This window comes from Priapulus caudatus, unplaced genomic scaffold (assembly GCF_000485595.1).
Source record: "Priapulus caudatus unplaced genomic scaffold, Priapulus_caudatus-5.0.1 Scaffold2029, whole genome shotgun sequence".
Taxonomy (NCBI): Eukaryota; Metazoa; Priapulida; class Priapulimorpha; order Priapulimorphida; family Priapulidae; genus Priapulus; species Priapulus caudatus.
In genome coordinates this window covers 27907-42024 of record NW_014579090.1, presented here as the reverse complement: position 1 = coordinate 42024, position 14118 = coordinate 27907, and the positions used below count along the sequence as shown (strand labels likewise).

At 41.4% G+C, this 14118-nt stretch overlaps 1 protein-coding gene across 4 annotated transcripts in view; it reads left to right on the top strand.

The window, feature by feature from the left end:
- The first annotated feature begins 845 nt into the window (after positions 1-845).
- The window catches only part of LOC106818108 (YLP motif-containing protein 1-like), a 30378-nt gene continuing 17105 nt past the window's right edge, over positions 846-14118 (top strand). For 2 of the 4 annotated variants that reach the window (XM_014822828.1, XM_014822831.1), the window contains exons 1-16: positions 846-1514; positions 1628-1770; positions 2043-2222; positions 2812-2907; positions 3255-5276; positions 5468-5674; positions 5824-5977; positions 6247-6376; positions 6531-6607; positions 6754-6915; positions 7114-7543; positions 8883-9084; positions 9568-9687; positions 10464-10640; positions 11077-11244; positions 11710-11793. In XM_014822828.1, the coding sequence (XP_014678314.1) occupies positions 1022-1514; positions 1628-1770; positions 2043-2222; positions 2812-2907; positions 3255-5276; positions 5468-5674; positions 5824-5977; positions 6247-6376; positions 6531-6607; positions 6754-6915; positions 7114-7543; positions 8883-9084; positions 9568-9687; positions 10464-10640; positions 11077-11244; positions 11710-11793 (4845 nt within the window). In that variant the 5' untranslated portion in view covers positions 846-1021. The remainder of the gene's footprint in view (positions 1515-1627; positions 1771-2042; positions 2223-2811; positions 2908-3254; positions 5277-5467; positions 5675-5823; positions 5978-6246; positions 6377-6530; positions 6608-6753; positions 6916-7113; positions 7544-8882; positions 9085-9567; positions 9688-10463; positions 10641-11076; positions 11245-11709; positions 11794-14118) is intronic. The other 2 variants (XM_014822830.1, XM_014822829.1) reach the window with 2 other exon arrangements.

The following is a 14118-nucleotide window of genomic DNA, read 5'->3' as shown; positions in this document are numbered from 1 at the left end:
GCAGCACAATCGCTGCGAAATCTCGAGATTGCGCAGATTCCAAGTTTGGTTACAACATCAACATTCTTTCAGCGACTCAACAAACCTTTTACAAGAGACGTCACATGGTTCAGAACGGCCCATAGACATACTCACATAGTCATATCGACATTATTGTTATTTACACAGATCATATACATAAATACGGTTACCTTTCGTGGGTAATGACTACATTTCCTGTCATCGCTCCGCCAACTTCTTTTTTGTAGGCGCCTATCATCAGACCTGTAACTGTGTGATCGTTTTTGCCATTACCTGAATGTGACGCCAGGTGACAGTACTATCGCATAGGACCGCACCACATGGCACCCGGCAGATAGATGCGATATGATATAACCTGTATGATACAGGCGGTATGTTTCGCTTCACTACACTATCTACCCTATCTACACTATCTAAGTGTAGTGAAGCGGAACCGGAAACGCCTGTATCATACAGGTTAGATATGATATGACTACTAGGCACTTATGATATGACTACTAGGCACTTAAAAAAAAAAACCTAAACCTAACCCTAACCCTAACCCTAAAAAAAAAAATTAATTAAATTAAAGTGCCTAGTAGTCATATCATATCGCATCTTTCTGCCATCACCCACCACATGCGGGTCAGTTTCTCCGATAAACACGCCATATAAGTAAAAATATTGAATATAAAACACAAGAATTGCACTGATTTTACCTATATGCATGTGTTCGAAATTTTAAGAATTAAAAATTTTACACAAAAGCTATTGTTTATCTTACAAAAATAACACGATTACTTATATTAACTATATTTGTAGCCAATAGGTGGCGGCACGAGCATTACATCCTATGTAAAAGTGTGACAGATTTTAGCGAGACAAGAGTTTATTGCGTATTATGGTTTAATATGTGCGGTTGTGTTCCATATTTGAATTTATATGACCTCAAAGTGTCCTAAATTATTGAGTTATAAGACAACAATTTAGTTATTAGTTGGAAGTCATTATTAGTGCAGAAATGTTTCCAAATCAATGGGGTATACGGCAAGGGCAAGGATTAATGTCAGGTTTTCAGGGAATGAATCCCATGATGCAGCAGACAATGCTGTCACAAAACAAAATGCAAGGCAACTGGAACCAGGTGCATCAGGAACCTATTCACTGGAGTATGCAGCAGCAACAGCAAATGCAGCAGCAGCAACAACAACAACATCAGCTCCAGCAACAGCAACAACAGCAGCTGCAGCTGCAGCAGCAACAACAACTGCATCAGCAGCGCATGATGCAGCAGAATCAGCAATCCCGAAGGCAAATGATGGGCATAAATCAGATGAAGCCTAACATGCCACAGCACAATGTGGGTGGACAGCGCATGCCTGGTCCAGGTGGAATGGAAATGATGGGTCAAATGGGTTCAGAAAAGGCCATTCTTGGCCCGAGACCAATAAATGTCAGTGAAGTTGGTCCAGGCTCAACTGTTGGCAGCATGCAGCAGAAACGGCTGGACCAAGGTGATTTGCAGTACATTAAAAATAGTTTGTCAGACTACACAACATAATAGCAGAATTAATCAAATAATCTAAACGTAGTGATTATGTTATGTTAATTTGGAACTGTATTTTAGGTTTGCCTCCAGCAGAGGCACCAAATACTACTGCTGTTTCCAAGCAAACGACTGAAAAACCAATTGTTGACAAAGTAGAAGGCATAAACGTAGAAGAACCTGCAACAGAGGAGAACAAACCTAAAACTGAAGGAGAACCAGAAGTGATTTTTTACATTTTGATGTTGCACCTTTTCTATTCACCTGTCATGTCTCTGAGTAGTATAATAATGTGCCAATAGAGTAACAATTCCATTATGAACCCTTTGTTTATTTCATATAATACTTTCTATTTGTGTTAGATGTAAAGGTAGCACACACTACACCATACAGATGAATATACTCTCGATTTTTCTATTCTAATGTGTGATATTGCTTTAATGGTTGCTCAATTAAATTATTCCTTCACGTCTTTGTGTTACATATCTGCCTTCAGTTTGTTTCCAAGAATCCAGTTGAGCAACAGAAGTTGTCTCAGCTACAAGTGATGGCGACACAGTGGCAGCAAACGAAACCAATGCGAGACTTTCTCACACAACAGCAGCAGAACATAATGCAGATGCAGGAGGTGCAATACAGTTGTCCGGCTCAGCAGCAAGCTACAGCTCAAGATCAGGTATAGAGATGATTAGCAATCGGTGACTGATGCATAGGACATGCATGCATGGCATAGGTTATATCATTTGAACATGGAACCTTGTAACATACACCCTTTTATATGTGAGCAAAGAATACTAAATAATATACTATAAGGTGAATACAATAATATTATATATATATATACTATATACTATATAGGTACACGACCGATCTTCCGGACACTGATGGTCCGGATAAAATTCACCGGGTGGCCACCACCTTGTTTTGCTCAGATTTTACCCTAGCTATGGCGTCTAAGGCAGGTGCAAGTGTCAGTGGTGGTTTACATTAATTTACATGTAATATTTTTTTACATTTCTAGCAGTGCATGGTGATTTTGAGATGATCGAAGACATGATGGGAGGTATTTAGTTGCTCAGAGGTGTATTGTTGAATTATGACTCTTTTGGTCCAGAAAAACAGATGATCCGGAAAGGCCTTCAAACCATGGGTTCCAGAAAATCGGTGGTGTACATGTATATGTATATATATATATGTATGTATGTATAATAGTATAATTATTAAATCATAAAGTAATATGATGTATACGTGTATGTTGTTTATAGGTTAATAATCAAGGATGTGAAATTGGAATGGAGGAAGAAGAGTTTAATAAACAATATAACCAGTGGGAAAAACAGTTTGAAGAGTGGAAAGAACAGGTACAATGTGCATGTAGTCAGATGACCAATGTTATTATAAATGTTAATCAAATTAGTAACAAAACACTTGTGACCATTGCCACATAGCTCTCATATACATGTAATCACCCATGCACACATCACACATGTAATGACAAGTATTTAATGTGTTTATTTGTGTGTATTTAATAGACAATTGTGATTTTCATTTTGGTTGTATTGATGATACAGGCAGATTTAAATTGCAGTTACTCTATGTGCTATAGCAACTGTGGCAACTATGAGAATAACCTTCACACTGCGGTCTTTTTCCAAATATTGATAAATCTGGACCTATCTTGAGTTTCTAATAGGCTACCTTTATTTAGAACAAGGATCACCCAGATAAGAATCTCTTCAAGCAGTACGAGCAGCAGTGGCTGCAATGGAAAGAGCAGATGAATGTTGAGCGGGAGAAACTGAAAGAGAAGCACCAGAAGCAGAATGAAGCTAAGCGAATCCAACAAGGCCAGATAAGCCAGCGGATGCCACAGATAGCTCAGGCGCAGTCACCTCTACCAGGTCATGTAGGAGGAGGGTTCCCACGGCAACAAGGATCCATGTCAAATTTTAGTCAACACCAGCCGCAACCGCAACAAGGGTCAGCACATAATTTCAGTCAGCACCAGCAGCAGCAGCAAGTCGCAGGACCTAATTTCAGTCGGCACCAGCAGCAGCAAGTGCCAGGTCCTAATTTTCCTCAGCAACAACAAGCAATGCGAGGGCCTGGTCCTAATTTCATGCAACATCAGCAGCAAGGGTCAGGTCCTAATTTCGGTCAACACCAGCAGCCAATGCGAGGCCCAGGACAGAATATTCGCCAACAACAGCAAGAGTCACTATCAAATTTAGGTCAACAACAGCAGCAACAAATAAGAGGACCATCTCAAAACCTCGGTCAACCACAACAAGGTCCAGGCCCTAATTTTGGTCAACAGCAACTGCAAATGCGTGGACCATCTCCTAATTTCAAGCAACAGCAGCAGGTACCACGAGGATCAACTCCCAGTCTTGGTCAACAGCAACAGCGTGGACCAGGTCCCAATTTCAATCAACAACAACGAGGACCAGCTCCTTCCCTCAACAAACAACAACAACAACAACACGAGCAACAACATCAAGGACCAGCTCCCAATCTCAACCAACAGCAACAAAAACAACCACAACGAGGACCAGGTTCCAATCTCAACCAACAACAACAAAAACAACCACAACAAGGACCAGCTCCCAATCTCAACCAACAACAACAAAAACAACCACAACGAGGACCAGGTTCCAATCTCAACCAACAACAGCAAAAACAACCACAACAAGGACCAGGTTCCAATCTTCATCAACATAAATCTGATGATGTTGTACAGGGTAAAGGGTCTGCTCGCATAGGTTCGAGTGTGCCTGAATCGAAACCTGGTGAAAAAGAAAGCACGGCAATGCAAGGAAAGCAGACTCCTGAAAAGCCCAGTTTACAGAAAGATAATCTGGTCCAAGATCAGAAACAGAACCCTGTCCCAGTTACAGCAGTGAATTCTCCAAATAAGACTGTGCCACAACCAAGTAAACAGGAGCAGAAGAAGCTGCCGTCACTAATGGACATTACTGTTAACATAGATGGACCTCTATTCACTAATTTCGAAACAAAATCAAATAGTGTTGACAGAATGAACACACCCATCACCCAGTCAGTTGCAACTGCGATTGAAAATACCACAAATACTGCTAGTGCATCAACAGGTGAAAAAAAAGCAGCAGAAGTGTCCACTACTAAAAATGATGAGAAAGTTGAGCAGACACCGACTGCCATCACCACTAAACCAGAAACAAAAGCGCCTGGGCAGTCTGCACCTGCAGGGGAAACTCCGGTTTCGAAGCCAGATGCACCAAAGCCCAAAGAAGCTGAGGAGAAGAAAGTGGATTCAAAGAAGGATACTAGAAGCACAAAAAGTGCAGAGTCGCTCAGCAAGGTAAAACTCGACCGCTTTGGGCGAAGCGTCGACATGCGGGATAAGTACTCGGAGGAAGACAAATTAAAGGAAAGGCAAGAGAGAGACCGTAATAGAGACGGTGATCATGACTCACGAAGAGATCGCAATTGGGATAATAGTAGAGGTAGGAGATCATGGGACCGGGACAGCCAGCGACCGAACTGGGAAAGAGAGAGGGACCGGGACAGCCAGCGACCGAACTGGGAAAGAGAGAGGGGCCGAGGGGACAACTGGAGTAGAGGTCACAGGGGAAGAGGTTATGGGGCCGGAAGAGGTGATCATGGTCAGTGGGGCAGAAGGGATGCCGAGCAAGAGAGGAAAGTTGATCCATGGCTGAAGCACTCAAATGAACCATCACCCTCAAGTAAGGTAAGAATACCAATATGTCCAGGAGAGGTGTACATCACTAACTACATGTTAACGTTTATTTTTATGTCTCGAATCGATTCAAGTAAAGTTAACTTTGTACTTTTCGATGCTCAATAAAAGCAAGTAGCGGGACTTCAGTGAGGTCGAACCTGCTGCAACGAGGTGGTTGACGTGTCGCCATTTTGTTGTAGGGCCAAGAAGAGCAGGGGCATGAGCAGGACCAAAACGAGAAGAGTAAGAACATAGAGCAGTTACAGGAGCAGGTGAGTCTGAAGGGTCTCATAGAGCAGCAGCAAAAGAAGAAGGAAGAAGAGGCAGATCGGAAGAAGGTAGAAGAAGCAAAGAATTCTGCTCTTGGCCTGATATCAGCTTATGGCGATGAGGATGAAGAGGGAAAGGTGAGAGATTGCTGTCACATGGTTTCTCCGTATGCATCTCTGTGTGTTGTTAACCAGTGGCGGGTGTCTTAATATGCCATCCATCTTGCATGTGCATGCGTTAAGCCATAGGAACAATGTCATGATATTGCACATGTGCTATTCTCCAGGTTGCACCTAGATACAATGTGTCAGAGACTGGAGTGAGGCGTGGTTACGGTTGGAATAGACCTGCACCAGATCAAAGACAGATGGAGTTCAGGAGAGGCTACGAGCACGAAGACCCTTATTATCGCGAAAACTATCAAGAAGATAGATTTAGAGGTACTTACTTCGCAAATGTCTAGTACTATAAACAATGACGTGAGACCTCTAAGTAAGCTCTTTATGGTTATACCATGAGTCATTATTATGATAGGGGACCTCTGTTGGAATTTGGGAAAAGTAGAGAATTGAACCTGGCAGTCGTCTTGCCATTAACAGGTCTTTCAAATGCACGTGAATGTGAGAGGAAAAATTGCCATCGCCATATGGCTATTGCCAGATTGCAGTTTATATACGTTAACCGTCCTGTCTGGTGCTGCAACACCTAGGTGAAGAGAGACTGTATCCTGCGCAGTTCGATGACTACAAAAGAAGGGAGGAGCCATATTACCGGGAAGCTTCTGTGGAACACAGGGACTACGATCATCACATGGGTGGCTACCCCCCTGAACCTTACAGGTGCAGTAAGAGTCCTGCAAGCAGGAGCAGTCGTTGTTTGCATTTGAACCTCGATAGTAAATATTTTAAAAAGTCACTAAATTTTCAAAAATGGCTGCATCGGTGACAGCAATGTCTGAATGATAATATAATTATCTGATTTTCTGTGTAACAGATATGGCAGCAATTCTCCTGTGTCTGAAGACTACCGAAGACCACCATCTCATTCCATGGAAAACGTTCATGAGTTTGGTGAGCATCTGTGCATATAGACTTGTTTTATTTGTGTAATACACATTGGTTTTTATGGGAAAGATGGATTTAAAAATTAATTGTGTTTTTCGTGCAATAGACAATTTTTTATCAGGCTGTATCACATGTTGGCTGTGTAATTTTAGGGTCACCACCAGCCAAAGTGCAGGTGATAGACTATGGGCATAAAAATCCTGTAGCAGCAGGAGTCCTGGACAGGACTGGATCTAATATGGACAGAAATGAGCCATACAGTGCTGCAGATGCTGGTCCCCCTCCCTCGCCACAGATATTGCTAGCACAACAAGGTATGCTGACTATTCTAAATCCCCTGATATCGGTGGCATATCCATAATTAAAAGGGATGTGGCGCATACTCGTATACAGTGGTCTCAAATGAATAATTGATATCGTTCACATCCAAACTAGTAATGAGAGATGCAGGGTTTGTATTATATATTTGAAAAGTTGAGAAAATCTATTCCAAAATGTTCCACTTTTCACAGAAAGGGAATTTGGACAGTACCAGGGAGATCCTTACAGTATGCCGAAGCGCCGGAGCTTTCCTGAACCATACAAACGCCCGGCTGACCTTTACAGTCACGAAACTGACCGCTTCAGCCACCCAAGTGATTCCTACAGTCGCCAAACTGACCCATATAGTCACCCATCAGACCCGCATAACCCTCAGACGGACCAATATCGTGGTTCCACTGAGCCATACAGTCGTCCTGATGACCCATACGACCGCCCTACTGACCCGTACACCCGCTCTACTGACCCCTACAGCCGGCCCTCTGAACCATACAGTCGAGTTTCTGATCCCTACATCAGGGATTGTCACAACGAATCGGCCAAGGATAGCAACAGTAGAGGTGTTTACTCATATGATCGTCTGCCATCTGGTGACAACTCCAACGACAGATTCAGTGAACGGTGAGACACTTAGAGCTGTTGTATTGCGGACATTCAATTAAGCTAAATTGCAGGCTTTCATTTTTAAGGGGCAATCGCGCTCGCGCTCCACCGCGCACCCGAAATTGTGCCATGGTGCGCGCATCATCGCGCCTCATAAAAGTGGTTGAAATCGCGCACCAAAAGTATGTTGAAATAGCGCTCCATAGAGTTCTCAATGTAGGGGGGTACAAAAAGGTTAGCAACACACAACAATTTGTGGTGTGTAAGTAACTGAACGTATGGCAGAGGTACAGGTCTGGTTACTACCCTCTGGTTTATATATATATATAAATACAACTAAACAACAGCATCCAAATACAAGTACCTATACGGTAGCCACAAGTTACCTGCTCGTTTTCTACTATACGTGGCGAGAAGTGGTTTTCTGCCGACGTGAAACAGTCGTAGGGCTGGAGGGGCTACATACGTGGCTACTACGTACAAGTAATTTGGCTAGTTTGTTGATGGATTGTGATGATATTTTGTGCTGAAATATGCAGGTACATGGATTAGAATCTCTAAGGATGGAAATCAGAATAAATCAAACAAGTTTATTTTTACATCCGATCAACTCTTTTATTAATCTGTGTGCTAGTGTTGGGTTGTTGGATGAAAAGAATGTAATCCTGACGAAGCCATTGAATTAATGAAGGTGAAGATGAATGATAATCAGTAGATTGACATGACATCCCAATTTTCGTTTTGGATTTCACTCTAGACTGAGGATTGGTCATGATTCCATCATCACACCCCAAGAGGCATGATGGAGAGCCCTTAAGGAGCTCTCCATCATCCCTTTTAAAGGTGTGATTTTTAGTGGAGCTCTCCATTATGCCTCTTAAGGGTGTGATTTTTTAGTGGAGCTCTCCATCATGGGTGTGATTATGGAGCGTGAAAAGACCCCCTATGGTGTCCTAGGGGAGTCATTAGTAGTCCTCCTGTACTTTTCAAATCTGAAAGCCTGAAATTGAATATATAAAAGTCCTATATAAATGTCGACATCTAAGAGACAGATTTAATGCAAGGTTCTGCATTTGTTTTGGTCTGCTCTAAATGCTGTCTCTATCTGTAGGTTAGCTGCTTTATTACACACCCTTGTATGGGTGACGTTAAATAAAAACCACCCTTGTACTATCTTTTATGTCACCAGCTTGTTAAAATCATGACTGTTTCAAAGTGAGGTTTTCTGGTGTAGTTATACGTATGCCCCATCTGCAGATTTAATAAACAAACAGGATTTTGCATTGTCTACCGACCCACCGAATCCTGGGCGAGGTTACTGCAAGTGTGCAGTCGTGTTCTCACACAATGTCGTTAGCAGGTATGATGAGCATGAAGATCGTCAGAGGGGTGGGTACCCGCAGGAGAGTTCCCAGGAGAGCCAGCTTCCCAGAGTGGAGGTGGTCATGGTAGAGGATCTCCTCATGACGCCTTATCGTGACACTCGACCTCGAAACATTGTCATCATCCTCAGAGGTCCGCCTGGAGCTGGAAAGAGTTACCTCGCCAAACTAATCAAGGTATGCGCCCTTTTATCTTATGTTATCAAGGGCTAATCTAGCTGCTTAATATGGCCACCCATGCGAGCGTAGCGAGAATAAAAAAAATTATATATATATATACTTATCTATCACATTAAATTCGGTGTTTGGTCGACACATTTTATTCAGATAATAGATTATAGATCTTATATGAGCATTTTATTATAAAACAATGGTCAATGCCTACATAATCATAGAAACATGGAGATCTGCTTCAGAGCTCTGCTAATTTGAGTATTTTTATGAATTTTGTAATTTTGGCGTTTTGCTAGTGGTCGTGATTTGGGCGCCGGTATTCGGTATGAAAAATGGCCTGGATTAGGCCCTGGTTATATTATCTTTTCTCATCTGTAGTGAAACCGATGCCATGTTAATGCATAGAGGGCAGCACTGCAGCAGAAGCCTTTATCTTGAGTTGAATATGGGGAAGCGTCTGTTGTCAATCCTCGTTTTCGCTTTCAGGCGAAAGAGATTGAGAGTGGCGGTGCTCCACCTAGGATTATTGCTCTTGATGATTACTTCATGGTTGAGCATGATAAGCACATTCAGGATCCAGAGACTGGGCGTATGGTCATGCAGAAGGTCAGTGGCATTTCAAACCATCAGTGGTGTACTCTTGCTCTTTAGTAGCTATTTAATTCCAACAAGCAGTATCACATTTCCACCAGTGTGATCATTTCACCATGTGCTCAAGATGGTAATAAGACAAATGTACGTTCTCTGATATTGTGACAAGCCAATTTCTGCATTTGATGTTTCCATCCACAAAACCATCCTATTTACCTATCACATTGACCTAGCTATCTATTAAAGTGTCAGAAAGATCAAAAGTAAAACAGTCCGGCATAATGTCATTTAACAGCCATTCAAATTTTTTTTTTCTACTTATATGTTGATCCACGTGAGCATTTTCGTATGCATCCGCTGAGTTCCAAATAGAATAATATTGTTTTACTACATGTAATATTTTTCAATTGTAATAAGAATGTAAGGGTACAAACTTTATCATTTTAACTTCATGGATCAACTAACAGACATCAATGCTGTTCAATATCTGAAACTATTTATTTAAACATTTTTTAGGTTTTCTTCCATAATTTGGAGGTGTTTCGGCTTTGTGTCACTTTATCATGTTTAAGCTGACTTATCCATGTACCACACTGACCTGTCCATCTACCGCACTGACTTATGCATCTACCACACTGACCTATCTATCTACCACACTGACCTTTCCATCTACCAAACTGACCTATGCATCTACCAGACTGACCTATGCATCTACCACACTGACCTATCCATCTACCACACTGATCTTTCCATCTACCACACTGACTCGGTGAGTTTTGCATCATGTATAGATACTGGAGTATGAGTATGAGCAGGAGATGGAGGAAACATACCGCATCAGCTTGATCAAGTCGGTCAAGAAGACGGTTGACGATGGTTTCTTCAGCTTCATCATTGTTGACGCGTGTAACGAGCTCGTTAGCCACTTTGAGGAAGTGTGGAGCTACGCGAAGCAGCGAGGATGCCAGGTGAAAAAATGATAGGCGGCTATTTATTTACAGTGCTTTTTGCAATGGTGAGGAAATTGCGGGACTCGCTTGCGATAAGGAAGGGTTAATTCATATGGCTTTAGTACAGTTTGGTGGCATTTTGTAGTTGTTTTTTACCATGACTAACTGTATTGTGATCTGCAGAATAACTAATAAGTGGATTCTGTTGGATTCCTTGGTCGATAAATAGTTGCATGTATTAACCATTTGTAGTATGTGTATTGTTAGATTTTATATGTTAGCTTAAATGATAAATTATAGAATTAATAATGATATAGCCGTTGAATTTCCCTACATTGTCCTTTAAATTCATAACTGTACAAGTTATTGAGCACTGATACCTGGTAATTTTACTTGATAACTTTCATATACCTAAGACAGTTACTTGTGTCACATTGTAGCTGTATTTTCGCAGGTGTACATAGCTGAGTTACAAACAGACCTTCACGTCTGCGTGAAACGCAACACGCACAACCGCAAATTGTCGGATATCGAAACGTGCGTGCGAATGCACCAAGCGGCGCCACGTCACATGATTCAACTGGATGTGCGATCGCTCCTGCAGGATGCAGCCATTACAGAGGTAGCCTAACGTACACATGCTCTGTCACTGCATCAAAATGTCATTTCATTGCTTGTCATCTCTTACTACAAATGTTTGATACAGGCATGTTGTAATGTGTACACATTGTAGCTTTGTGTAGAGTTTATGCGAGGTGTCTGTTTGTCTGGCAACTATCAAGAAACTTGATACATAATGTGTCGTATTATTCTATATATGAAGGTATTTGTTTTCGTACCAGCCCACATGAGCATTTAATGTATAGACATATGATTCATTGCACATTCTACATAAATATAGATATGATTTTTCTGATGCTTGTATGAAATTACAAGCCCTGTACTTTCATTACATCCTACCATTTGATAGCGCAAATGAATGATATTTGTTTGATAATCGTTAGACTTTAATCGTAAATTTTGCTTGGTTAATTTGATATGGTTAATTTTTGAAACTGCAAAATTTGTAGCACATGTGATTTTGCAGGTCGAAATGGAAGACTACATAGAAGACACGAGTGTGCCGGCCCAATTTCAGGAGGATGATGATGACGATGAGGATTTCAAAAAGGTAAACTTGTCACATTGGCCTCTCTCCTTTCCTTGTGTGTTCTTGCATTACATCAGCCAGATGAATTTGCAGCTACTTGATGAGGTGAGCAACATGTGGTGAATCAGTGAGACATGTTGATGGGTTTGTAGCTGACTTTGTCATGAGCAGTAGAAGAACATGTGTTGCATCAGTGAGACATGTAGATTGGATTGTAACTGACTTTGACGTGGGCAGTAGATGAACATATGTTGCATCAGTGACACATGTAGATGGGTTTGTAACATGATAAAAAGATGGTATGGGCTGGTAAAAGTAATGGAATTTGTGTTGCATTGTTGAGACGGGTTTGCCGCTACCGTAAGATGTCCATAAACACGCTTCGCCTCAGTAAGATGTCGATCAGTTCTGACTTTACTGAATTACATCTGACTTCCTTGAGAGGTAGAGGCAGGTGTGTTGGATCAATAAAATACAAATAGTAGCCGCGTTCACACGTAGCAAGAAATCTGGTATTTAGCGTTCACACGAGGCAAAATGCGCGGTCCAAGAAATATGGTATCTAAACAGATCCGGTATTTGATGTAAATACGCGGCTTCCCAGACTCCGAATAATTTGCCGTGCTTGTGAAATACCGGATCTCTTGGACTGCGCATTTCCTCGTGTGAACGCTAAATACCAGATTCCTAAAGCCGCATATTTTATAGACTGGTTCGCGCTCGACAGTTCCAGTGTAACGCGAGTGGAACTGTCGAGCGCAGACCAGTCTACGTATTTTATCGGCAGTTGGTGCGCATTGCATTGTTTATTTCGCATTGTTTGCTTGATTGTTTAAAGCAGCTCGCAGCTCGCAAATACCGTATTTCTGGAGCCGCGAATCGGCGTGTGAACGCTCGGCCGCGTATTTGTCTCAGATTCGGTATTTTGCAAATACCGTATTTCATAAATACGAGGTCTCGTGTGAACGAGGCTAATCTTTAGGTTTTCGTAAACGGCATGTATTTGCAGTAATTGTATTCAGTAAATGCATTTTCTGTTGCTTTGAGTGGTAAAGGAATCTGTGACACATGTAATCTCTTTGCAGTTACTTTGAGCAGTAGAGTAGTGTGAACTGGATCAGTAATACGTGTAAATGACTTTGCAGTTACCTTAAGAGGTGAAGGAACCTGTATCGCATCATTGAGAAATGTAGATTAGAGCCTTTGAGTAATTGCATTGAGGTGTAGAAGTACCTGTCTGGCATCCATTAGAGTTGGAGATGAATTTGCAACTCCTTTGAGAGAGTATCTCTCTCTTTTTACGAATAACTAATGAAGAATGAAATAATAATTAGTGTTGCTAATTTATGTAATCAGTTAGTCACTATCAAGAGTAGATAATAACACATGTCAACACATGTTAACACATGTTATTATCTACTCTTGGTCACTATTTAATATCACTATAGTAATGTCTTATTTAACTCACCATAGTATAAATATAATCACTAGAGTATATTTTGGACTTTATTCTGATTCAGTGTTTAATGTTGCTGTTATTGTGCCCGCCCCTCTCAGGCAGACGTTGTTTTACAAAATTGTACTAATCCTCAACATTTTCAAGTATTTTTGCTTTGGTAAGTTATATTATATTTCCGTTGTGTCTTTCTCAATTCCTTTAAATTCTTATTCTTTTAGTGTCTAGACTAGCTCAAATAGAAAGTATATTATTAAGTAATAACTAAGTAAATTATGTCAGACACATGACTCATCGACTGACGTATTGCTGCCTATGAGTTGACATTAACGTCTGCATAGGCTTATTTGATCAATAAATAAGTGCTAACATTTTGCATCCTGCATAAATGAATCCCACGTGTGAATTTAAATAAGTTGATTCCACACGTGTCTGATGTGGATAATGCATTGTTTGTAATGTATTGATCGTTTATGTGCTGGTCAAGACGCATGGGCACGTGCAGAAGTTGAATTGGGGTGCTCACCCTAATGCCAATGTACAGTGTCGTAACTGAGATAGAGTGAGAGGGTGAGAGCGAGTGAGTAAAAAAGTAAGAGAGAGAGAGAGAGAGAGAGAGAGAGAGAGAGAGAGAGAGAGAGAGAGAGAGAGAGAGAGAGAGAGAGAGAGAGAGAGAGAGAGTGAGTGAGTGAGTGAGAGAGCGAAAACAGTGAGTTGGAGCAAGAGAGTGGCAGCGAGAAGGGGAGTGTGAGTGAAAAAGAGAAACAGAATAGAGAGTACAGAGAGAGAGAGAGAGAGAGAGAGAGAGAGAGAGAGATAGAGAGAGAGAGAGAGAGAGAGAGAGAGAGAGAGAGAGAGAGAGAGAGAGAGAGAGAGAGAGAGAGAGAGAG